The 26,779-nt window shown below is 41.5% G+C and overlaps 2 protein-coding genes across 8 annotated transcripts; both read right to left on the bottom strand.

Moving 5' to 3' along the window:
• Window positions 1-797: 797 nt before the first annotated feature.
• On the bottom strand, window positions 798-5,541 carry LOC141762960 (claudin-34-like). Of its 2 annotated transcripts, none has more exons than XM_074627156.1 (2): window positions 5,411-5,541; window positions 798-1,930 (listed from the first exon to the last, which is right to left on the bottom strand). In XM_074627156.1, the coding sequence occupies exon 2, from the start codon at window positions 1,664-1,666 to the stop codon at window positions 932-934; it is 735 nt and encodes a 244-aa protein (XP_074483257.1). In that variant the 5' UTR covers window positions 1,667-1,930; window positions 5,411-5,541; the 3' UTR covers window positions 798-931. The 2 variants fall into 2 exon arrangements, with proteins under 2 accessions (XP_074483257.1, XP_074483256.1); XM_074627155.1 differs by lacking the exon at window positions 5,411-5,541 and adding an exon at window positions 3,370-3,436 and having other exon boundaries at window positions 798-1,932.
• Window positions 5,542-6,060: 519 nt separating this feature from the next.
• LOC141762957 (protein Shroom2-like) lies at window positions 6,061-25,603 on the bottom strand. 6 transcript variants are annotated; one of them, XM_074627148.1, is made up of 11 exons: window positions 18,548-21,245; window positions 18,194-18,295; window positions 17,837-17,854; window positions 17,031-17,153; window positions 14,516-16,856; window positions 14,252-14,301; window positions 11,167-11,790; window positions 9,617-10,129; window positions 8,591-8,765; window positions 8,119-8,391; window positions 6,061-8,016 (listed from the first exon to the last, which is right to left on the bottom strand). In XM_074627148.1, the coding sequence occupies exons 1-11, from the start codon at window positions 18,559-18,561 to the stop codon at window positions 7,744-7,746; spliced, it is 4,506 nt and encodes a 1,501-aa protein (XP_074483249.1). In that variant the 5' UTR covers window positions 18,562-21,245; the 3' UTR covers window positions 6,061-7,743. The 6 variants fall into 6 exon arrangements, with proteins under 6 accessions (XP_074483249.1, XP_074483254.1, XP_074483251.1 ...); XM_074627153.1 differs by lacking the exons at window positions 18,194-18,295; window positions 18,548-21,245 and adding an exon at window positions 25,238-25,367; XM_074627150.1 differs by lacking the exons at window positions 17,837-17,854; window positions 18,194-18,295; window positions 18,548-21,245 and adding an exon at window positions 25,405-25,603.
• Window positions 25,604-26,779: the final 1,176 nt, after the last annotated feature.

Raw genomic sequence — 26,779 nt, forward strand, 5'->3', positions numbered from 1 at the left:
AATGGTTTCATTTACCTGAAATCAGGAAGCAACTCATCGTTTGTAAAAAATATTCAAATCCGTTTTTCTTACATTTCTGGATGTTGTAAACATTTAAAAACCTATCAAAATGATTAAAATGAAATCCTCTCACTGTAGTTCAATATAACATATTTCAGTTAATTCACACAGCATCATATATGCAATAAATATCAGATGAAATTTAGCAAAACTCCTAAACGGTAGTTAAATGTAGTCCATTTAAATTCGATGTTTCTCTCTCTTCGGTTAACACAGCTGGTATATTTGCAGATGTATATTATTATAATGTATTGAATAATTTAGATAAACAAATTTTTACATTTATTATTTATTTATTATTTATTTATTTATATTTATCATGTATCTCAGCTTTACTGTCATTGAGTTATTACAACGGCACTTTAGATTTAAATTAAATATTTCAAGGTGTTATATACGGTATATAATTTATATATTTGCAGAGAAAGAATAAATGAGTTTATTGTGAGAGCGTTGTTGTATATGTTGTTCTATGGATCTTTTATGGCTATAGTATTAACACATGGCTTCCTTTAGGACAACCTAAAAAAACAAATAGTGAATAAGAGATATTTTAATGTTATCAAACTCAGTCTGAGGCACTAATGCTTTGGCATTAAGAGACGAGTCATTCAATTCATAAAATCAGATGAGTCCCTGTAAGCAATCAATGAGCTGTAGTGGTTTTGACTGCCTGAATACATGAAATCAATCAGATATAGGCCTAATGTTGGAAACAGACCACAAACCAGAAGTTCATTTATAAAGTTCCTTTTTTACTTTTCTTTCTTCAATTCAATCTCAATTTGCAAATGGAACTCTTCATATGTTAAAGTTGTCATTAGTTTCCTAATCTGTGAGTTCAGGTACATGAGTGTGTTAAACAGACTAATTACAAGTGTTCATGAGACTCAAATGCTGGGTTCTCTTTCCCCCCGGTGCTTGTTAAAGCCCCCCTGCTGTCAGTCACTGATTGTGCAGGTAATGACCCATCCAGGTGCCGTGACCTCCCTGGTAACCTGTACATACAGAACATAATCCCAGAGACAACCATGAGGACTGACCCCACCATCCCGACCCCGATGCCACACCCCACATGTTGAGAATCGGGAGCCTTGGGCATTTTAAACTCCGGGGGGAACTTTATGGTCTGATTGGTCACCACCGAGCTCAGGTTCCACAGGAGAGGTATGAGTGACATCACGGCGGCCGACAGGCACAGCGCACCGGTGGTGAAGAATGCCAAGCGGATTTGGAAGTTCTTCTCCATCCCAAAGTAGACGTTCCTCAAGGAATAAACACCGCCAGCGTTCCCACAAAGCCCCACGAGCAGAGACAGGAGCATGAGAACCTGACCTGCCACGATCTCTGGTGGCGTGAAGGCCTCGGTCAGGCTGATGTACCTGCAGTGCATGACCCTAAAGCCAGGGCTCACCAGGGTGTGGCTGTTGAAGCAGGCCCGCCAGACGCCCACCCAGGCCACCCCGGAGCTGATGACCTCCCTGTCAGACACCTGCCACACCCTCCACTGGATGAGTCCAAGGGCCACGGTGGTGAGCGTCCAGCCCACGCAGCCCAGCCAGAGGGCACCGAGCTGGGCGTGGGCGGTGTGAGCCAGGTAGGTCATGGCAGTGGAGCCACGATAGAGCGTCAGGTTACCAAGAAAGTCCTGGTCCCACCCAGACTGGGCATCATCAGGAGATCAAAACCAGGTGGAAGCTTCACCTCTCTGTTGTAACTTCAGAATTCAAATCCAGCGAGAGCTCTCTCTCTCTCTCTCTCTCTCTCTCTCTGTGTGGCTGCAACTCATCCCCTCTTCCTCTTTTTCACGCTCTCAGGTCCTCTGATGCTCCTTTGTCACCTGGGTTACCAAAGAAGCACCTGCAGCTCCCTCTGAGAGGACACACATACAAGTGTTCATGAACGAAAACAAAACACATCCTCAGTGGAGGAGCAGAAAATATACATTTCTCTCAAAGACGTTATGCTGTGATGTTTATACCTTATTCTCAAACTATTTGGGCGTCTATTGGGTAAAACTAACTTTACCATATGTTGATGATGTAGAGCTGAGCTTGATGTCCTAAAAGAACACTTTGCCTCCACAGTGATCACACTAGGATCAATAAAAAAGCTTAAAAGTTTCATGGTTGACCTCACTAACAGGTGTATCTAACACACCCATTGAGGAATATATCACAGTAATTCTGTGCAGTTAGGTCAACCAGACGATTCAGATGTAAAACTAATCTCTAAGCTTCTCGACATGGTGGTGGGGAAGTCTTGTGACCCTCATCACCCCTATAGCCTGGTTTATTAGACATCTGGACCATCATGACTAAGATTTATTATGGTTGGTTTAGATGTTAATATGTTACTCTGCAGAATGTCCATATTTGTTTATCACCTTCTCATGATGAACTTGATTTTCATAAGTATGAGCTGTAAAATAACTGCCTCTTTCTCTTGGTTTGGTCTCTGTGCTTTTCATGCATCAGCTGAAATGGTTTATTTTGTACGTTCACCTCCAGTAGAACATTGTTTTTGCTTTTAAGCTCAGGCTTGACAAACAAAGGGGAATAAACTGTGTTTTTATTCGGCTGTATTTCCACGCTAGTGAAACCAGCAGACCACCTTTCTAAAGGTGTAGGAATAATCAAACCCTCAAGTTTATTTTACGAAGTAAACTTAAGTATAAAGTATTAAAGTACACTCTCAGTAAACTTATAGTTTAATATAATACTTAATAATTTTCAGTATAAGCCAAGTATACTTGGACCTTTCTGTATACTTAAGCTGAGGAAACTTAAGTATCATTTTGTTAAGTATATCTCTGATAAGTACATAAGTGAAAGCATTATTTTAAGTTTATACTAATAGCACACTTGAATAAACTTTATGTCATAAAGAATACTTTCATCTCTTACTATCTTAATTCATGTTCAATTATTATTCAGCAGCATAAGAGAAAGTTGGACTTAATTTAAAAAGGAAATTATGCTTATCTTGTATAATTTCACAAACACACACATACACACACACACACACACACACACACACACACACACACACACACACACACACACATGTAGCAGTGAACTCATATCTGCAATATTTTTCTTATCACTTCTAATGTAAAAATTTAAATCATAATGATAAAAACATTATAATCTGTTTTATAAATACAGATTTAGCAACAAAAAAGGCTTCTGCAAATTAATTTATTTAATTTAAAAAGGATAAAACCTACATACATACGCTGAGTATATTATTGATCACATCAGATTAAAGCAGGTAACTTCCATCACAGACTGGAAGTCAAACTCTTACCTGAGTGCTGTTTTTTTGAGCCGAGCCGCCTTCAAACTCTGAGACCAGAAACAGACTGAAAACCTGAACAGGAAGGTCTTTTTAGTCACAGACGCAGCACGACACTTCCTCTTCTTCCTACCAATAACCTAGATACAGTTTCCAGTCATGTCGTGAAACTGTAAATGATTGACAGAATATAATAGGCTCTGATGGTGTTATTGTTTTATATACCCTTACTTTCAACTCGCTTTACTTTCTTTTTGTTATTACAGTTCCAACTGATGATGCTCACATTTGTTTGACATTTGTTTGCTGAGATAATATGATTGTTTAGAAACGTATTAATAATCTAGTTCCAATATTAAAATTAAAATGTTGATTTAAGTTGCAGTTGTTTTTATTAAATTAACCAGAGCAGCCTTAAAGTGCTCAGTTCAGGACAAACATGTGTTTAAAGATGAACAAAGCTGCACTTAAATATTGCAGTGCAGGTGGAATTCATGTCAATTCTTGCAATTGCAGAAATGTCTCATTTCACTGTATCATGTCAAACTTGTCTGAGGATCTAGTGAACATTGTAAAACAGGAGCCACATGCAGTTTAATCAGGCGAAATACAACATCACTGAATGATGACAGAATGCTTCCCTTGTATGTGCAGCAAAAAAAAATTAAATATGTAATAATGTCTGTTGCTTCTGATACATTTAAACGACATTCCTTTTACTACATCGGACATTTTACCAAAATCAAATATAACACAGCACTTCAGAAGTGTATGTTAGCAGGCCACAGTGCCATCCGTCAGAACTAAAGTGTTAAAGTGTGTTAAAATATACTGAAGGTGGAGTCTGAAAGAAAGCCATACACATTGTCCTGATCCTGAAGGGGCCTGGCAGGGAAATCCAGTTTTTCTCACTCCAAATAAAGCCCTGACCCTGATCCTTAATCCAACAGGTGCAGTAAAAGTCCAGAATGGCGGCTAGGGGTTGTAAAAGTGTGACATGATGTTGAGCAATAGATTAAAATACGTCATCAAAGATTGTAAACACTAGGGAACTTGCTTAGAATTGGTAAAAGTAAGCTGAAAGTTAAATAAATCCGGAGAAAAAAACTTTGTTCAAGAGTATATAAATGTCTTTAATAAGAAATCTGAGTTTAAATGTGTGCTCTGAAGTGATAACCTCTATATTGTTTTGTCAGAAAACACACACACTCTTCCCCAACCCCTCTGTCTCCACTCCCACCTGCCCAACCAAAGCTAACACTATAAACAGTTACTACTTTTGGCTGTTTCAAAGGTCGCATCATAGTCAGTCTGAGACTGAGACTGTAAACTGAAGGCCCTGATTGACAGTTTCTTCTACTTCAAATATGCAATTAATTCAAGTCAGGGCAGAAAAGCCTCTAAAACAGCAATCAGAAAATAAAATGTTCCAGGTAAACTTAAATTGTTGCCCATGTGAATTATGGGCATATTAATACAACAGTTTTAGTCTGTCGTTGACAGAAATTACTAATTAAATAGTAAATAGAAATGGAGTATTTGGGAGTCCCGATGTTGCATTTTCGTTGTCGGTGATGGGGCAACACTTTGTTGAAATTTGGATCAAAAATCTTAAGGAGTTAAAACTTGCTTTTCTATAATTTGCTTCACTGTCTCTTAGCCTAGCTTAGCACAAAAGACTGGACGCAGTGTCATCTGGAAGCAACTGTCATCCAAAGAACAAAATACTGTCTTATGAACACTTAGTATTTTGCTTTTTGAACTTTTTTTTATTTGTTATTGAGTCCTTTAAGTTTGCTTTTCCTAAAACAACCCTAACCCAAATCAAATTGTTTCAATGTTTTCTAAAATCCAGCTTCATTGTCTTGATTCTAGAGCAGATATTCTCTTAAACTGGGACAAACACACAAGTATAGTGAATAACAGAGCAATCTAATCAATTCAAACAGGTGGAAGGATTCTGTAAAGTCAGGAGTGTCGGGAGCAGATGAGTTGAAATGTGCTGCACGGATATCATGCTGTAAAAACAAAGAAAATGCCATAAATGCCACACCACAGAGGTGTGCAGGGTGGCAGTCTTTCAAATGACTGGCTGCTGCTCTGGCTTATATACATAGGGCCGTGATGGGGCCGTGATGGGGCCCAGGTGTGTCCAATGCTGCCGATTAGCCTCCGACAGAAAACAGAGCAACAGCAGGTCGAATCGTCACAATATCTGCCTTAGTTCTTCTTTCTAGAAAATGATTGGGTCTTGATTTCAAGGAAACACGTTGAAATAATTTGACTGCTTTGGCAGTTTGTCATTTGTTTTAAGAAAATAAAAGCTTAATGACTTGATAAAATGTTTGCTAAGTGGACAGTTCCAGTAAAATAATATCAAACTGACCTACGGTATTAGATAATGTTCAAAAATAACATCACCAGATCTCTCAGCTTTATCATTTTATTGCTTTGAAAGTTGGTGAAAGAGTGCACTGCATACATGAAGTGTGTGTGTGCCGTACACAGCACCAGGACACGCCCGCGTCAGTCCATAAAGTTCACAGTGGTGGGAGGCAACAGTAGGCACGTCTTCAAATAAATAAATATATATATATATATATATATATATATGTATATATATATATTAAAGTGCTAACTTTTAGATTAACCTCCACAGAAACCCCAGCTGTGCGTCACTCCTTTCACTCTGAGCAAGGAGAAAAGATGAGATGAGTCAGTGCGGTGGTGACGAGACTGCCGTCAACGTTTTTGGGAGCTTCAGCTAAAAGCACCAAGTATGAATGAAAACCTGTGAGGTTACAGGCAACAAAACCATCCAGGGAATATTAGCAGTGTATTATGATATAGAAAACAAGTACTGCTGGAAAAAGTCAACATCGTCTTTATGAGAATAATGTCCAGTTATCAGCTCTTAATCCAGCATAAATTAAAGAGTTTCACTCCAAAATGAGATATTCATCATATGTAAACGTGACGTCATCTGCCCATATAGAATAATACACTACACAAAGGTTGTAAAAGCAGGAAAGCTAACTTAATATCATGGCTGACTAGAGGAGAACAGCATCTTGGAATCAAACTCTTCATCTTATTTTGTTAGAAAACAAAAAGTACGTCATGAGTGGAAATAAATTACTGGGGAGACATTTCTTCTTTCTCCATAGAAGTTTTCTAAAATAAATTACTAGAAAATATTACTAAAATAAAACTTAAAACACACCTGATGGTAATTAATTACAAACCCAGCAACATGCAGCTCATGATGCAACTTAAATAGAACAGAAACACAAATAAAAAAGTGACACTGGAAACACTGTAAGATCTCTCTGGGGTGTTGAGGTGCAAATACATACAGGCCTTAATAAAAACAGCATTCTGATTAAAGTTGTACGCGATCTAAAATCATCAGTGTTTGAGTATCAACTTGACAGGAGTTGATGTTCCTGGAGAAAGAAGACTTGGAGTCATCGGTGATAGAAATGCCTCCAATAGTGACCAGCATTGATCATGTTTGATACTCCATACATAGATGTTTATGTATTATAATTTTAAAATCTTATAAAGCATCAGTAAACCATGAGTGCTTTGACTTTGGGATACTAATAGCTGTAAAAAAGGGAGAAAATAAACTTGTGAATTTAGGGAAATCTGCTACTCTTCACAGCATAAAATCGACAGAGTTCACTTCCAGAACAAAGCGGGATGGATCTTTCTGAGTTTCTGGTGCAGCAGACTGCAGAAGGAATGAAAGGTCAACATAAAACGTTTGTTTATCCTCTTCAGTACAGTAAAAGAGAAAAGACATTTGTTCCATGACTATGAGCCCATTTTGACTTCAGTAACTTTTTCAGGAATCCTGGAAACTTTTTCCCTGCAACTCTAGACAATTAAAGTTTATTCAATTATTAATTCCGATGCGTACTAATGCAGAACAAACCATCTTCTGGCTCCTTCATCCTCCCTGTCTCTATATATCTTTTGTACAATATCCATTTAAACATCACAGTCGTGAATCAGTTCATTACAAATGACAACACAATATTTCTGTGTTGTTGTCTAGTCATTGTGCAAAAATTGGGCCTCAAAGAAGCCGTCGTTTTTTAATCAATTACCGAACTAATTGACCTCATTTAGTTCCTGAGGCTTCTTAGTTCTTAGAACTATTTGGTCAAAAAGGGCCACATTGGTAATGTAGTACTGAAACAATAACAATACCACTGGCATGAAATAGAGGCTTGAAATCCTCTCAGCCATGAAATCAGACACAATTTAACAATGACATTAATATAAAAATGCTACATGAATCATCCTCAAATGTAGAAATTGTCACCCAACTGGTGCCTCAATCTGAAAGAAGAAAAAGTATTTCTCGGGTGAATGCTATCAGAGCAGCGGCCTCTGCTCCAGCGGCAGACTGTCCACCAGGCACTTCAGCTGCTCCTCGCCCAGCTTGATCTTGTCCTCTAGTTTACGCTGCTCGATGATGAGGGCTGACTTCATCTTCACAAAGTGGCGATAGTCGTCCAGGCTTTCTGCGTCCAGGTGGGCCTCCATGATGCAGGAAACCAGCCGCTCCCGACGGTCCAGGTTCTCCTTCAGCTCCTTGGCATCCTCGTGTTGCTGCATCAGCAGCTTGCGCTTCTCTGCCAGGGTTCGCTGATGAAGGATGGATATTAGGAATTAATCAGTAGATCAGGTGGACAGTATGGATGTCATCTATCTGAACAGATTCAGTGTTTTTTCCCTGTTGGATGTTACCTTCTCCTCTGGCGGGGCCTCGTCCTCCAGGCTGTTGAGAGCGTTCTCTACCCGGGCGAGCCGCCCCGACAGCGACAGCAGCAGGCTCACCACTTTATCTAGGTCGCCCACAAACATGCAGAACTTGTCGAGCTGGTTGGCCTGACAGCGGCGCTGCACGGTGGCCTCCACCTCCCGGCCCAGAGCCTCGTTGTCCTCCACGTCCTCCTGCAGGCTGTGCCGTGCCTCCCGCAGCACCTCCAGCTTCCTCGCCAGGCTGGAGATCAGCTCTTGCTGGAGAGCATGAAGAAAACATGGAGAAAAACACATACCTCAAAGCAAATTCAAAAGCAAGTTTCCACTTACAGACGATTAAAAATCCTTTCCAATTTCTGTTGAAATTGACTGACTGAGGCTGCCTGAGGCTGACTGAGGCTGCTGAGTGTTATACATAATATTACATGCTGTCTATCTCTCAATGGGCGAGTTTTACCTTTTTACTGGCGAGGTTGACGTCCAGCTCGTCCTCAGAGTCCTGCTCCTCCAGCTGCTCCTGCATGTCCTTCATCTTGATGAGGAGCTCGGCTTTGGGAGCCGATGTGTTGTAGTAGGAGGAGCTGGGGACCAGAGAGGCTGCTGCTGAAACAGACAAGTCCTCCTCCTCCCTCCTGACACACACACACACACACACACACACACACACATGTAAACACAAACACAGCTGAGCAGAGGTTCGGAGACATTTTTGTATAACCAACAACAGCTGGAATAAAAGAAAAATAGTGTTGGAATAGTGGGAAGTATTCAGCTGCTTCTGCAACGGGCAGAAAATGACCTACACGTTACAAAACAAGCAATTACAGAGCAGTAGATTAGAGGAGATAACTGTATTGAGACATTTGTCCACCAGAGGGCAGGCTGAGTGAAGGTTGAATAGGCTGGACTGGAAATAAAACTTGAATTAGTCAATAACACTTGGTTTAATTTGTTAATTTAATTCATCCCCTGGTGTTCCCATTCATATAATTGCCACAGACTATTAGTCAGTCCTTTTGCGTTTAATTTGCATTTCTATATTCACATATGTAAATTATATTTTCTGATGATTTTGATTTTGAATGAAGTTAGCAAACATGGTGATTCCTCCTGAAAACAATAGAAAAAAAGGATTGGAGAATTTTTTAACACTATCAGAGAAGCTCACATCATGTTGAGCTCTTTTTGTTTCTAAAAATCTAGCTAGTTATTAAAATTGTATAATCACATGATAAAGTCCAGGATAACTGTGTCAACCAGTTAAGAGAGAGAGAGCAAATTCAGTGTCTTGCTGGATAGATACTTGAGGACAAGGAGTTAATATCAGCCCTTTGTGGATGCAATTACTCCAATCACAAAATGCACACAGCATCTGGAAACGTTTATATGTTTGTTTCTGAAGCTGCTAAAGTTAAAGGATGCAGCAGTTCTAATGTAATAAATGATTTTAATAAATCTGGAGATAGCTTATAAAAGGTCCCACCTGTCCATGCTCCTGGGGGATGAGGTGGGCAGTCTGGAGCCAGAGGAAGCCCTCCTGCGCTGGTGGGCCCCCTCCAGGATCTGCTCCTCTGTGGGGAAGAGTCCTTCCATCAGGTCCATGGTGGTCATCCTACCGCTCTGGTCCAAGATGTCCACCAGAGACTTATCTTTACCCATGATGTCCCTGGCCAGCTCCTCTCTCTTGGCATCCTCCTCTGAGCGCCGAGCCCCCGCTGTACTCGACTCCGGGACTGACACTAAAGCCTGACCGGGCTCCTGAGGGGCCTGGCGGGTGTAGGCGCTGAACAGGGACGAAGCCAGGCGCTCCGTGGTGCTCAGGGAGGGGATGTGGGCCGGCGGTGGCTCGAAGACACTGCAGGAGTCGCTGCTCTGAGGCAGGTAGGCCCTGCCCTCTCGCTCCGAGCTGCTCTCAGCGTGGACGATCCTCACAGGGACTTTCCTCACCGGACTGTTCACATCCATCTCAGCTGGGAGCGTCAAATCATTTTCTGACCTGGACAGGGAAAACATTTCCATATTAAAGCCTGAAACTATTCATCTGCTGGTCTCTAACATCTAAAAACTTGTGACAATGAAGACAGTTTAACTCTAAATTTGTGGTCCTCAGTATGTTATAATGTTAGAATTATGTGCCCCATATCAGCTCTTTTCTTATATCAATAATGCTCGGTGTTGTAAATTCCCAACATAAGCTTATTCAAATTTAATGAAGGCAAAACCTTCTTTTAAATGTCATTATTTATAATATTCTTATAATTATTAATTGAGGGTCTGAGGATGAATGTTTTTAATCCAACATCACATTTTCACAGTTAACTCATTTTCGAACCTGTAACCTGCAAAATAGCAAAAACAGATGCATAAAATAATGCCAAGACTTGAACTGTTTTGGTTCCCAAACATACTGAAACTTTTTGCCTTGCTCATAGGTTTTTTGTTTCTTATTCATCTGAAGACTAAAGTAAACCGACGGGGCAGAACGCTTAAGATGAGGGGCTGTAAAGGTTTCACATTTTTCATGTTTAACTTCAGTCGAAGGTTTAAAGCTTCAGAAATCGCAGAGTATGGAAACATTTCTTAATACACATCAGAGCTACGCAGTCGAGCATTTCTAATTAAAGGATGGATCGTACAGTAGAACTGCAATAGAAACCAAAGGTCACAGCAGCCATGTGGCTTTAACTAAATTACAGCCTCCAGTCCGATTTGCCTCAGGCCGCAGAGGCAATCGACGACAAGCACCATCAAACTGTGATTTTCCTCTCCGTGGGCACATTTCCATCAGCTGACAGAAGTAGCAGCATTTTCACAGTTAATTCCTTTGACACTTTTTATGCTATTTGAGGTCAAAGGTCTGACGTATCAACATGATAATCTTTTCTTTCTACACTCTGTTTGTTTTGTTTATCAGTGCCGGACTTGAACTTGTTTACCTTAAATTCAAAGCCTCCTCTACTAGAACAGAAGAGAGAAGCTTTACGTAACGAGGGGCGGTGAGGAGACCTGAAGCACTTTGGCTAAGCTGCTTACCTGAGCGGTGAGTCATCCTGCACGAACACGGCCGGCGGTTTGTTGGTCAGTCTCAGCGGGGCAAACTGTGGCGAGGGAGATCGCGTTCGATCAGTCGCAGGAAGAGACAGAGCGGCCGTCCAGGGGGAGAACAGGGATGACGAGGAAGGTGGCTGCGGTTGCTCCTTCTCCACCTTGTTTTCTCCACCTCCTCTGCTCATATCTGCTCTGGACGTCCTGCTGAGTTGAGGGGAGCTGGCCGGGGCGGGGCCAGCCGAGGAGTTTTGGGCAGTAGCATGGTACTGGGTGTCAGAGCTGCAGCTGGACAGAGGCTGGAGCGCTGTCGGGTCTGCCTGGGCGCCAGCGAGGAATTCCTGGGAGGAGGATGTGGTCTCTGGGCCTAAATGGGGCCTGGGCGGAGGCAGGAGGCCCTTGGTTTGTGGAAGCTGGGATAGATGCTGGGATCCTGGGTTGGGGCTGAGGCTGCGAGGGCCTGAGGAGTGTGTGGTGTGGGAGGGATTGGCAGCATCTGGTTTGGTCCTGTGGTCAGTGAGGCCTGGGACCGGGCCCTCGTTTCTGGGGACTGTCAGGCCCGACTGTGGGCTGTGGTGAGGCTGGTATTGCAGTCTGCTCTCTGTTTTTCCTCTAGAGGTCAAAGCAAAGACAAACTTCATCAGTACCTGAGGGAAAAGTTTAATTTTACCTTCTTTACAAAGGAGGTCAAACATTTGTCTTTCTTTATAAAGCTGTTCAAACAACCGTGTCTGTTTAAATTGCTTCATGAAATGTTCCTCCCTCTTGTGTATAGCTTTGTTTATGGTGCAAGAAGTGTGTACTTTGTTCCTTTTTATATATACAACATCGGTTTAGAAGAATTTTCAAAGACGTTTAGACATCTCTGAAAATATATATGAAAACATATTACAGGTTCCCGAGTAGAAAAGTTAAGAAAAGTTTGTTTACACATGGGATACGATCCATGTGCTGTGTGTTTTTCAGTGGTACTGGGAAGAAATTGGGCTCCAAGTCAAACTCCATCAAGACACCATGAGTCAGAAGTACTCTGGCGGTTTTAGTACATCTAAAAAAACAGCAGCTGAGATTTTTATTCTGCAATTCTGTGGGCATGTTTTTGACAGAATCAAGCTTGCTAAAATGAAGTTAAACAGTAAATTCAAATGCTCATCATTTTAGAAAATAAGGACCATGTTTAGGACTGATGTGCAAAGTTCACAAGAAGTTGTTTACCTGGCTCATGTACCGCCATGTTTACTCCACTAACATGTGTAATTTGTTTATTTGAACCACATTAGTGGATCCTCTGCCTGTTGACTTGTAGCTTTAGAGGCTTTAGAGGTGTGTTTGCTGTTCACAGTGAGTGTTACAGTTTAGGAAACCCGAGCCACAGGTGTGAAAACCAAACACAGAGGTTGGATTACACCTGAGCAGAGACAGTTACAGTGACAGAGTCTGGCTTAAAGACACATCTCACCTAAACAAATATTTTGATTACACCATTATTTACCTTTTAAAAAAAAGACTTATTGTAGTTATCATGCATCAATGTTTACAGGATCAAATTCTCTGCCATACACAGAGTGATGGGATTACTGTTTAAAATAAACTGAGGACAAACTGGATTTTTAAAGGAAAGTTCCCCATTTTGAATCCTAAACATATCCTATAAACCATCAGAAATACTGTTTCCCTTCATTTATAATCAGATAACTCTCTAAACTTACCATGCTGCTACAGCTTCTTATTGACTTTAAATCAAGACATTTAGCAGACACGGCTGCAGAAATTAGACTCCTTTAAATATTTAAATGTAATGCTTAATATTTTCCATAATTTGGCAGATTAAGAGAGGCCACTGAAATAAACCTGACATTAACTGGTTGAACCATGTTATCATTAATGTATCGGCAGGCTGAGAAACAACACTTAGGGCTTCATTAAGGGTTTTTTATCTTTTAATCTTAAAGTGAAATGGGCATAAAATAATTTAGGGGTTTTGGTTAATGATGAATATATAGCAAAACTGCACAAATAAGCTCAGTCTTCAGTGGTTGGGATTGTATCTCGTTTAAACACCACCCACTAAAAAGGTGCATGAAATAAAACTAGAATAAAAAGGAACTTGAGCAACAATTCAGTTATCTTCGTGCAAGTTTTGCTGACACTTGTGGATGAACGTCGTATTTCCTGAAAGGTGTTTATGTCACACAAAGAAACATGTCAACAAAGGAACAAATGCTGTGGATTAATTTCACCATTTAGCCAAGAAAGTGATCATGTACACAGCAGATAAGTGTTCATTTTCAAAAGCAGCTCAAGGATAAAATGATACACTCTCCACCCGCCGTAAATCACCTGTAATTGCACAGACACTTTTGTAAATCTGGGTGTAGTTTACGACAGGAGTCCAGAAGATACTGTTCACCTCAACATGAGCTCCAACAATACGAGATAAGGTTGGGAAGAGATCTAGTATGACAGAAAATGATATTTTCCTTTTAGTTCAGGAAACCTGGAATGAGAAACTGAGACGTGTTCTCACTTTGCCCTGAAATCTCACCTCCCAAATACATTCCACATTTACATGAAACTTCACATGCATTTCTTCCAGACAGAGCGAGCAGGGTCTGGTGGACACTCTGGAAAGTGCAGCGATCAACTGTTTTACTTGGCAAACACTGTGCCATTCTGCTGCCCTTCAAGGCGTTGAATATTTATTAGGGCTGGGAAGATTCACCTATCTCCTGATTCGATAGTATCACGATATTTGGGTGCGGATTCGATATGTATTGCAATTTTTAAGTATTGCGATTTGATATTACAATTTATTGCATTAAAAAATAAAATTAAAAATAAATAAATAAAATTGTGATACATAGGTTAATTGATTTTTTTCCCACCCTTACTATTTATCATATTGAGCAAACACTGTGCGTTAAAAGTAAAACAGTAAGAGTGATGAGTTAATTTGTTTATTTCACTGATTGATTGCATCCTTTTTAGTTTGTTGTATTTTTTTCTTATTGTCTACTGTATTATCTAACTGTGTTGTATTTATATATACACATATTGTAAACCTTAATCTCACCTGTAACTGCTCTGCTGGATGTGAGGGTCTCCCCATGGTGAGGGAATATTCTGCAAAAGAAAGGCAAAGGGCTTCTTCGCTTAACTCTGCAAATCCAATCATGAACTCTTGGATGAAAACATCGTCTTACTTAATAACTTACAGCTAAAAGTTTTATCTTCATGCCATCCATTATTACTAAGCATCTCATGTTAGTAGAACAGACTCATACATGCACATAAATCATTCAGTTATACAAACAGCTATATCTTCTGGGCTTCTCACCTGTGTATAGAAGTCTGCAGAGGGAGAAGATCGGGATCTCTCGTGGATGCACACTGTCTTGTCCTCGGCATCTGCGTCCAAGATGTTCTCCGCCGAGTGATACCTCCCTTGCGTCTTGGTCTCTGATGACTTCTTCTGTTTATTCCACGTGGCCTGGTACTCAGCGAAGGTCCCAAGCCTCTGCTGCTCTAGTAAGACCTGCTTATGTCCAGGGCTGAGGTATTTGGGGTCTGTGGATGGGTGAGCTTCCTCGGGCTCTCCAGAGGGAGTTCTTTCTTTGGGTTTGCCTTCCTCACTAAGGTCTGCCGTCAAGTTTGTACCCTGGCTGGACTTCAGCACAGGCCTGGAAAATGCTGGTTTGGCCTCAAAGAACTTCCTACGCTCTCCGAAAGACCCTGATTGAGGTTCTCCCTCCACTCCCACTTTGTCTATCTTGTCAGGCTCTGAGAAGGAGTGCATCCTCTTGGCCAGTGGGAAGCGCTTACGTCCTCTAATGCGTCCATTGGTGGTTTTAACTATCGGCGCCTCTGGTCCAAGAGGCTCAAGGTCTCGTCTCTGGAAAGAGGTGGCCTGGAGGACCCTGGCCTGCGCCTCTTTTAGGTGGTCTTTGTAGGTGTTGGAGAAGGAGACACCAGAAGACGTAGATGACTTTGTGGATCTCCACTCCTCTGCCTCCTCATCCTCGGCATCACATGTCAGGGTTGCAGCGCTGCGGCTCTTTTGCAGCTGGGCTCGCTTCTGCTGGATCTCATTGCGGAGGGTGGTGGCATAACGGTCGCTGCGGCGATTCGATTTTCCACTGCTGGCGGCCATGGTGTCACCAGCAACCTGGGTGGATAGGACACCTGTGGTCGTAGCTGCTGGTTGCCTCACAGTCAGACTCCTACTCTCCTGGGCCAAGGAGTGGAGAAGTGGGGTTTTCATTGGGGATATCCGCTGATCCTCTTGAGGGACCCATGGGTCTTGGTGCCTTGAAAGACTGACCTTATGATCATTACTTTGATGTGTTGGGAAATGTCTTTTCGTGTCATTAGCGTGCCCTTCACCTCTCTTTGCAGCATCCTCTGGGCTGCGGCTTCGAACAGAAAGTTCAGAAGTTTGGTGGTCATAATGTAGACCATTCCCCACATGGGAATGGCCACTGCGCTCCTTATTTTCACTATAAGGCAGCTGGGATTGAGGTAGAGAGTATTTTGCCTTAACGTTTGTCTTCAAGGAACTTGGGAAGCCTGGTTCATTGCTGTTTACCCAGTGGGGTTTCTCTGTTTCCCCCCTTCGGCCCTCTGCTTTGCCCTGCCTGGCCTGGAGTGCTGCAGTCTGAACCGAATGCTTGTTTGCCAGGCCAGAGTATCTGTTGTGCCCCCCATTCTCCAGGTTTGGGTTTGCAGCAGAACTTGCCATGGATGCTGTTGAGTGCCGGACGTGTTTGCGGCTGAAGATGTTTGTGGGCAGATCCTGGAGGCTGCGATAGTAGCTTCCTACACTCTGAATCTTGGTGGGAGGAGCTGACCTGGTCTGCAGGTAGAGGGGGCTTTCGTCACTGTATTGCCTCTGGTGGGCAGGTAGTTTGGTGTAATGAGACTGTCTGACATCATTGCTGGACAGGGAGAAGAGTTTGTTGGGGTGCAGCTGGTTGTGGTTGTGGTCAGCTGCCGTGTTGGGATGGAGGAAGTCTTTGGTGGTCAGGGGGTTTAAGCTACGTCGGGCCTCTGAGGTTTTCTCCTGGTGAGATCTGAGGCCATTCTGGTCGTTATTTTCTGTCAGCTTTTCAATTGACCTGCCGTGGGTCTTTGCTGGACCACTAGGCCCCTCAGAGTAAGGGAACACCTTTGTGGCGGCAAAACTGTCACTGCGCAGGGGAGGAGGTGGGGGAGGAGGAGACTGGGACTTTTTCTTCTCTGGTACCTGCCACACTGGGCCGATGCTGGGTCTCCCTGCGACGGAGACCCGAGAGGCTGGCTGCTCCTCGCCCCGTGATCCCTCCCAGCCTCCGTTCCCCAGCGTCGGCTGAAGGTACCTGGGCCACTCTGCCTGCTGAGGCCCTTCACTCTGAGGACCCTTGAAGAAAATGTTTTCAGTGCTGGTACTTTTCCTATCAGATGTGCTGGGGTCATGAACAGGAGGGCTGGAGGTGCTAGAGAAACAGCTGAACCCAGAGTCTCTTTTGCCTCCTGGTCCACAGAGCGGCTCAGCACCGCTGATGTATTTAGTTGGGGAAAGACGTCCTGGTGGGTAGGGATGAGAGGGACGCTCCAGTCTCTCCATGTTGTTCACTGAGCTGAACTGGCTGCTTAGCTGATGCTGGGTGTTCTGGTCCCCTTGACTGGACGACTCTTTGGGCCTGGTGTGTAACGTAAAAAAACGTAAATAAACCTACCTTTAGTACTTTATGTTTGAGAAGTTACTTAAATGACTTTTATTTAAATAAGAACAAACTTCACACAGAACCACCATCACTAACTGAATATGAATTTTCTTCCCTGTTTAAAGCCAAGAGAACCTAGACTAGTCTCACCTTGCTTCATGTTTTGGCTGCCAGACTGGTGCTGGGGTGGCCTCTCGCCCGGCAGGCTCTGACTCCTCTTCTGTCAGCTTGGAGGAGTGCCAGGAATGAGGGCGCGAGCCCGAATCATTCTTCCTGCAAGACAGAGAGGCAACCAAACACTTTACACAATGGAGTATTTGACATTGCAGCCGTGGAGTGCAATGGCTGAACATTTTTTCACGCTTTTTTTTGCAGCCCCATCATTCTCCTCCAAGAGTCCACTGTGCACTCTGGCACTCAGGGATGAGGTGTTACTTTAAATATTCCTACTTTAGCAACAAGTCCACAGAATTTTGAAGTTGCAAGGATTCTCCAATAAAAACCTTCATATATTATTATTTATTGCAGAGTTACACAGATATTCGGTTGAATGGGTTTTTGTCCAGGAGATTAAATCTCCCAACAAACAAAGCAACATTTGCAGATGAAGAGTCAGATCCCAAATTAGTATTTATTATGTCTTTCAATAAGGATCCAAACTCACGATTTAATGAGTTTAATGAGAATATTTATAGAATTTAATATTCTAAGTATTATTACACAATAACAATCTGCTAACAACATGTGTTGGGTTGTTTGGTAGGACTGTGCACTTCAGTTGCACTCATATATATTTTGGGACCTATTAAACATTTTTCTAGGTATTTATCTCAAAGTTTTCTGGCCTGGAAATACAATTAATTTCTCACATGTTGTTATAATATCATCCATACCTTGGAGCTAAACTGAGAACATTACTGTACTATGCACTTTGCTCACACCAAACTTGCACATACCCTTTGAAGCGGTTTTTCCTGGAGAGCATGTTGAAAAAGAAAAGAATTACATGTGTTCAACATCCTAATTTCAAACCACATACTAAACCAGAGAAACTTCATGTCCAACTAATAGCTATGAGGAGGCTGAACATCACTGGGCTCAACACAACTTTAGGGTCAAAATAAAATAACACAAATCTGCTAATACAACTAAAGGATATTTGCTTTTGACAACTGGCACCATACTTATAATAAATAAGTAATAAACAGTGTGAAATACAAAGGAAGGAAGGAGCACAAAGCACAAGGTACAAACTCGATCACTTCAACAAAAACTACCAGCAAACACAACGGGATGTGGCTGGCTGTTGGTACCTCATAGAGCTTCGCAAAATCTTAGTGAGAAAGCTCCTCGCCACATGAACCTCGCTTTCTGACGGCATTGTGCGTGGCGATACAACATCAACCATTTTAGCCCTGATGGGCATCGAGTGAAGCAGGGAGAAAAAGGAAAAGGAGAAGGAGGACACATCAGCATCAAAAGAAAAGAAAAGAGAAGACAAAACACAGACTAACACATTATCGAATGCAATCTTTCTTCTTTCTAAAGCAGCAATAGGAAACCACAGAGCCTGAGGGCTGGCCAGAGAGCATCATCGTTTTGCTTAATGCACCAAATAAAAACCTGCTTTAAGTTAAATGTCAAACTAAAACAAGACAATAGTATACCTGCTGGCCCACATGAGTGATGCAGGCACCTTTTGGGTCACTCAGAAGCAAGACGAACCACCCCTCTAAGTTGCATCAATGCTGGACTGATGATGTCGGAGATTTCATTTAATTACAGCTGCCTCATAAGGACAATCTTAATGCTGAAATGTCGCTGCATTCTGGGCCAAATCATGGAGCTGACTTTCTCAGAGAATCCTGTGTTAAGTTTAACAGGCATGTGTTTAGTACCTTGCCCAAGGAAACTTCATATTGGCTGTTGGGTGGAACCTCTTATTGTGAAGGGCTTTCACAACAGGAGAGGGAGACAGATCTGTCACAGCCACATGGCCCAGACAAATTAGACGGATGTGAGTCGCATCCACAGGTTGCCTCCCAACCACCAGGCAAAATAAAAATAAAAGCTCTTATAAGGACAAACTGTGAATGCTTTGGAATCTTTTAAAATACTGTCTTCTTTAAAATGTCAAATGCTGATATTTGAGATTGTTTCCCAAGTTCAAATGTCAGACCGACGTGAAATATCTCAGCCAAATGAGATTTCATTTGCTTTGATTGAAACTTTAACCCTGCCAGGTCATGATGGAGACACTGCATTCCTTCTGCAAAGGAATGCAGGGAGGGACACATCTATGTTAGCCATCTCCCAGGAGTCTGAGAGTCTCCTTGTGGAATAAAGAAAGTGTTTCTAACAATACTTCACCTGTCTCCGATTTCTTTACTGTTGCTGCTTTGTTGCGTATAATCCCTCAAGAGACAAAAGAGATATTTGGTACTAATCCTGTCAAGGTTTTGTGGTTTGATGATTTGTTGTTTTTCAATATTAAGAGTTTTATCCTCATTTTACATAATTACAATAAAGAAAAAAACATAAAGTCAAAAGAGTGCATAAAATTAGGGGGAAAAAGGAAGGGCAAGAAAACAAAGGTCAAAGTACAACACAACCAGTGGTTGCAGAGGATTTTTCTCTGGAACTCAATGCTCCATTTAAACCTGAGTAAATACTTATTCAGGATTTATTGTGGAATAATGATTTATTGGAAACTTTACATGCATGGTAGACAATTTCAGCATGCTCAGCTGACTTGCTGTTCACCGACTAAAAATCTCACTAATTGGAATTAATTGGAGGCACATCAAATGAGCCTTCATCATTTTCCCTTTAATCAGTCTGCTTATTAACTTATTAACCGCTTTCTTGTAACCTTCCTGTGAAAGTACAGTTCCATATCAGTTCCCTTTCAGGAAATAAAAGCTTTTCTACATATTTCAATAAAAATAGTTAAATAAGAACCAAGTCTGAGTTTCTATTTGGGGGGTCAGGTTTGTTTTTCTTAGAAAAGCATTAACAAGTAATTACCACCGGTGACGTTTGTAACACTTCTTCAAACGTTAGTAACCAGTGACGTGTCGAGCGTCTAGCTCTTCTTCAGATGTCAGTAACCGGTGACCATCTAAAGGAGCACTGCTCACGCTCGAAACATCAACGGTGGTAATTAAATACTGTATCTGTATCTAGTAAGTGGACTCCATTTTTCCGTCTTTCACAGGTTTGTTTTTTCAAACTCCAGTTGACTGAGGACCCCAGGAAGACTAGAGGCACATCCATGTGCTTCTAATGGGGATCCTTAAATAAACTAAACTAAATGTTTTTTAAATTAGCATCAATTTATCATTACAGTAACTTAAGCTGGATAAAACTGCACAATTAAAGTTTCTTGTGCAACCAAACAAGTGCTTATCTGCAGGCCTTTGAATGTTGAATGCACCTGAAGAATCGCCCACGTCTATCTCCGGCTAAAAACCAAAGCATCGACACAACTCTTCTTCTTTTGTGAACTTCAAACAAACCAAAACTGGGAAAATGTAGGAGAAGGCTACAATAGTAATGGAACAGCAAACATCCCGAACTGTTTAACTTAAAAACCGTCTCTCCCTCGGCCCAATGTGACACACAAAGTGAGAGTTGCACAATGGAAATGCAAATGTCACTTTTTCTAAAGCGTTGAGGGTCTATTGTCAGGGGATACAGCTGCTCTGTCACAGATATTCCACAGGGGAGGAGACGCCAGCGTTCACTACCAGGATATACGAGCCCATTCAAGAAAATGACCCAACATTAGACTGAAACACAGCTGACCCAGTTGGCTGCTAGTACATTCGTCTGAAGAAGCTGAAGAAGTGCAGTAAGATATTTTCTGACATTAAGAAATGAAAAAAATGAGTTACATATCCAGCTTCTTCAGGTCCCTCCAATACCTGACTTTCTTATCTAATCATACCAAAAAATGCTCTTCTCATTGAGCATCATTCACGCCACAAAAACCTCTAGAGATCTGACCAATCTGGCATTTTTTAGACTAAATGATAAATCAATGAATTAAAAAAAGCATTGGTAGATGAAATGAGAGTAAAAATAAACAAATCCCCTGCAGAGGTTATTAAATTTGATTTAAACAGGGAGGTGGCTCAGAAAAACATAACTAAAAAGTCAAGTTAAGTGCAAATCTCTGCAAACACTGCAAAAAGCTGCATCTTGTTAAGTCCTTTCTGTCTATGGTTAAGTATTAAAACCTTATTTAATAACACAAGTGAAATAACCGGCCACTGAATACTTCAGCCTGGAAGTATAAATACCTGAAACAAGCTGATTTGTATTATAAACAGGTTAAAAAGGAGACTTCTGCAGCGTTGCCTGGATGAAGTGAAATGGAGCAACAACATGATAAAAAAACATGGTAACTTACCAACTACCTCAAATAGTTGGGTTTGTATGTAAGTTGTCTTTGTGCTATACACCAGTCGTGGTTCAAAAAGGACCCTTCCACCTCACTTCTCCACAGCCTCTCGGACTCCTTCAGAAACACACGAGGACAGAAAGAAAGACGCACTTTGACACCACAGCTCCCAGCAGTCTGACAGAGAGGAGCGCTCTGAGGAATCTGAAGAGCTGCCGACCCCCTCGTCCTCCTCCCAGTATGAACACAAACACCCTCCACCTTGTGCTGGGGAGGAGATTTCCTCTGGGATTATAAAGGGGGATTTGAGGCGAGGGGAGGAGTTATTGTCCTGCCCGGCGTCCTTGCTGTAATCTAGTGTTTGGGCTGCAAGTTGCTGGGCCTGCAGAGCTGCTGCTGGGGCTGCTGGGAAAGTAAAATCAATGGGATGTGAATACTACAACAGCTCCCAGTTTGCCACAAGGTAGAGAGATAAAAGATTCAGGCATACTGGCTGTTCACGAGCCTGAGAGCAAGGCAGTCACAGAATCAACAATCATTTTGTGTACTGCAAAGATGTCTTTATCAAGTCACCTTTGTCTTTTATTTTCTTATAGCAAATAACAACAGAATCTCAATTTGTGTCCAAGTATTTAAGATGTATTTCTTTGCACCAGATGTTTTTAAGGTTTAAACTTTCTTCTAAAAGGTAGATGCACTGTAGCACTTTCTCAACCAAATGACGCCAAATTTCAACCGAGATATCTAAATTGCTTACTGGGAAATATTAGCTTTTTTTCTGGCTCTGACTATCAGATTTGGATACTGGGTAAAATGTGATACCAGAACTGGTTTTGCCCTGTTATCGGCCTGGTTTCTGATACATTCCATCACAACTCTATATTTCACAACCCTGTTTTTCTTTTCAAGATCTACTTCAGTGTCCTTGTCAGGAAACACAGGAATGTTTGGCCCGGGCCCACGTCTGTTTTGAGAGATACCAGCCAATGTCAGGCTGAGGGGGAGGAGGGAGGCACATACTTGGACACTGCTCCACCATGGACAAACTCCTCCACTGCAACACAAATCATGTGTGTTTGAAGGGAAGTCAGTGCTCATATTATCCTGAGTCAAGGTGTTATTTTAGGTCTCATCAAATCTCAAAATGTTGGTGGAATTTGGTTCAGCCACGTAGGAAATGAGGCAACCAAGCTTCTTCACAGCATCCAGGCTGTAAATTAGTGCACTGATGTTTCACATGACACCAACCCCTTCACCTTACCAACATGTGGCTGTTGTGAATGAGGAGAGCTGTAATAATGGGAAGGAAATACATATCTTGAAAAAGAACTAAGGGTAAAAAGGGTAAATGGTAAAGGCATGTGTAGAGTGCAACAAACCACACCCTTTTATGAAATTATGAACATTTTCTACCCCCAAATGTCCTGCCCTTGGTGTTAATCAAGTGAGTGTGATGACACAGGTATATACTGTGAGATTATATTCATTTATCTACCGTCACAGATTCTCCCCTTGATTTGTTATTTAGTTAATTAAACATACCAATATATTTTTATATTACAAAATACACGTTTTTTAATTGCAAGGGATCGCCTCGCTTCCCAGCATTGGACGCTTGATGAGGTGCCACTAGACACAAGGCACCTGATTGGACGAACGCTTTCCCTCGTGGGCTGCTGCTCCCAGCTTTCAAAATGGAACCAACATGGCGGCTCGTTTGGAAACTTTCTTCTCTTATATCACGAAAATAGTTCAGAAAACATTTTATGTGAGAACTAGACCATGCAGTTGTCTATACTGTATATCGACAACGGTTAGTTTCAACATTTCTTGGGGGTTTCCAGAAGCAGCAGGTTGTGCCAAATGCCCCTGATTTGCATAGTGTAGCCTAGACTTCAACTTTATGCAAATCATTTATCTCAAACTGCGCTACCAGAATGCATTGCACGGCTGCTTACATAAACAATGAATGGGATGCGTGGAAAAGACGGAGGCTGTGGACACGTACCATTAGCATCTTCCATTTGGATTGATCACTGGCTAAAAGACCCGCGTATGCACCTGCTATATTTGAACAATTCAACTGCTAGGGGGCGCTCTTCCTGTGGTCATGTATCACAATGAAGAAAACTCTTTTTCTGTCCCTATATCATATATCTGTTGATGTCTTACAAAAGACTGAGGAACTCAGCAACAATGCAAACAAAAGTGATGTACAGTTAAGTAATTAACGGATGTGCAGAGAGAGATATGTAGATGGGAAAAGACCAAACCCAAACAGGCAGCAGCCTGTGGGGCCGTTCTCGCCCCACTGAGCTCTAAACGCGGCGACACAATAGAAAGTGCCAGCGTCATCACAGCTGGGCTTATCGGTGTCACTGCCTGCACCGGCAACAAAGAATAAAAAGAGGGGGAGAATATAACTTTGACACAATGCAAACCTGAAGATGAGCAACAGCTGGAACATCTGGCTCTGTTTTCACAAAATCTACACTGATATCAAGCCAATAAAGGGCTTTTTTTATATAAATGTTCACTTCACTGCAACAGTCTGCAAAAACTAGGGCTTTAACTAACTATAAAAAAGGACAGAAAACAGTGAAAAAAGCCCAAGTTGACATATTGCAGTTACTTTCTTTGTCCGACCAACAGTGCAAAGCGAGATATTCAGTTTACTATCATAAACAATGACAAACTGCAAATATTTACATTTGAGAAACTAGAACAAGCTAATTTTCAGTGTTTGCAAAAAATAACTGATGAAATATGTATTTGTTGTTCAACTAATCGAATAGTCAGCTATTCATTTCGACTCTAAAACCTTTAAGGAAATTTTAGCTCTCATACATTTGTTTACTATCGCTCATCCACCCAGCTGTTAATATGAAGTATGAAAGAGATGATAGCACAACCTTAAATAACCCTGGTCGCTGTTTTCCTGCCAAAATGCTGGGCTTTTCCACACTGTCAAGAATAAAATGAAACACATACATTCATTTTCTATTGCATTATGTGGGAGTGAGGGGTAAGTGAGACAAGCGGGGAAATATGTTGAATATTTATGTAAAATATTAGCCTTTACAACTCCGTATTAGTCAAACCCTGATGGTGACTTGCTAAATGTTTCTGCTTTTTCTGCATAAATGTCAAGCCCTGATGTGGTTTTGTAGAAATGATGAGATCTTAGTGCAGATTTTCCGATTTTAAAAAGTTTTTTTCAGCATTGTGATAAAGTGACAATGTTCAGAAATGGCCTGTTTTCTCCTGAACTGCTGCATTTACTTGAAGAGAAAAATAAATCTAGTGCATATAACCCATGACTCAGAGTGCGTTTTGATGTAGATCTGGATCCAGATGCAGAATAAAAATGTCTTTAGATTTAAAAGTATTCTCTTTTCTAGTCTGTGAATAAAATAATTCCTCTTTATTTTTAGGCTACAAATATTTCCTGTAAACTGCTGCTGATAGATGGGTCAAATAACACTTGTTGCTCATGGACACTTCTTCAATCAATGCAATCTGAAAATGCTTCATATCTGTAGTTAAGGCTCAGCTGCTGACCGGTTTAAGAGATGTAACAGTGTTTTAACGCGCATTTTCTGACTTGTAAATTCACACAGAGCATCTCTGCAGAAGCTGAAGAGTCAGTTAGAAACATACAAAGATTTAGTTTAACTTCAGTTTACCTGCACTGTTGTCATATATCCTTTTTCAACCTTCAGATATATCCTCAGGACTTTAAAAGCAGTTTGTCAGGTTTTCTTTCTAAATTTACAGCTGATTCTTTTGGGGAAATGGGTCACTGCCTATCAACCTTTATGTGTCATCTGGAGGAAGAAAACCTGCCGTTATCTCAAACTCATTCACCACTTCCTGATCTAATCCCACTTGTCAGGAAACCAATGATTGAATCAGAGGAGACAAAATAAAAGAAATAGAGAAGAGGAAATACCTGGAAGTGAAAATCTTCTCTTTTATCTTCTAAAAACCAAACATGTCCAGAGAGAGGGGAGAAAAGCAGACAGGAGTGCCCACTCTGTGCTTGTTGGAGTAGCATAAGCCCCTGAAAACAATGGGCTCTGCTGATATGGCCTATCCCACTAAGCAGTGTCAACTCACCTAGGCAACATGGGCAGTACCAATCCTCCTGCAAACAGGGGAGGACGCCTGAAAAGAAGCAGCTCTGAGGGCGACCCAATGATCACTCGGGGCAAGTTTTTAAATGTCCCTCTCAACACGAGCCTGGCGTTTGCTCTCTAAACCCGCTCAGATCAACAGCTTCCTCAGCAGAAGCAGGTTGTGGAAACACACCAACGGTCCACCTTTCCCTCCTGTTGACTCAACCCACTCTGCAAAGCTGAGCCCACGCATGTGGCTTTGCAACTAGTAATTGGATTCAGGCTTTAAGACTGTTGCCATTTGCCAGTGAGCATATAATTCTGACAGGACAGGACATCAGTAACACATGCAGTAAAAAGGGTTTAAAGAAGCAACTACAGAGGTTATTCTTATAGAGAGAAATATATAACTGAATTATCAATACACTTTCTTATCAGCATGGATGATTTGTTTTGCTGTTTGATGTGTTTCTATCATGTTTGGTTTGGAGTGTATAACATTTGTTGAATATTAAAAACACTACTACTACAATACTAAAAACAAAACGAGCAGACCAGCCAGGTTATTTTTAACCCACCAATGCATCTTAGGGTTAAGAGGCTAATATGGACCCCAGTAGTAGTGTCCTAGTGGAGGAGTATATGTATTTCACTCCTGATTATAAAAGGTTCTGTTTATGCACATTACTTCCTCACTTCAGTTTAAACCTGATCCTGATGCGATAGTAACCTCAAAACCTGGAATTAAGCTGATTAGAGGGAGTAACAACAACCAAGACATCCTCACTTAGAAGGGGATCTCTTACATTTTAGTAACACTGTGAGAATATTTGGTCCTCAAAGATAAAAAAGTGTCCTACAGGACACACAAACATGTACACCATTGTGTATGGACTACACCAAACTATGGACTCCACAAGGTGGAGCTCAATCCATCGGGGATCATTATCTGGATGCTAAACTATCTGGTGCTAAATGTTTTAAACAGAGGCTGACATGCTGCTGCAAATGTTGATACTAGTACCCTGAGCAGGTGCATTTTTAAATATACTGTATGTTTATGTTGCAAAATGAACCTCATGACCATCAATGTGCTCTAATATTTTTCAAACCAAACAGCACTTCCGAACACTGCATAATGTTTTCACTGTGACCACAGACCAGTGGATTATCAGATGAACTATACGATTAGAAACTATCACAGATTATTAGTTATCGATCCATGACAAAGAAATTCCCACAATCTCATTGCCAGACAACCGTTCAAACACACAACACAGCTGCTTTTAAACCGACTGTCATTAAGACAACAAGCAGTAGAGGTGGAGCAGCTTGTTTTAGTTTGAGTTATTTAGTGATTGATGGCACCAAAAGTG

The sequence above is a fragment of the Sebastes fasciatus genome, chromosome 24 (genome assembly GCF_043250625.1).
Source record: "Sebastes fasciatus isolate fSebFas1 chromosome 24, fSebFas1.pri, whole genome shotgun sequence".
Lineage (NCBI taxonomy): Eukaryota > Metazoa > Chordata > Actinopteri > Perciformes > Sebastidae > Sebastes > Sebastes fasciatus.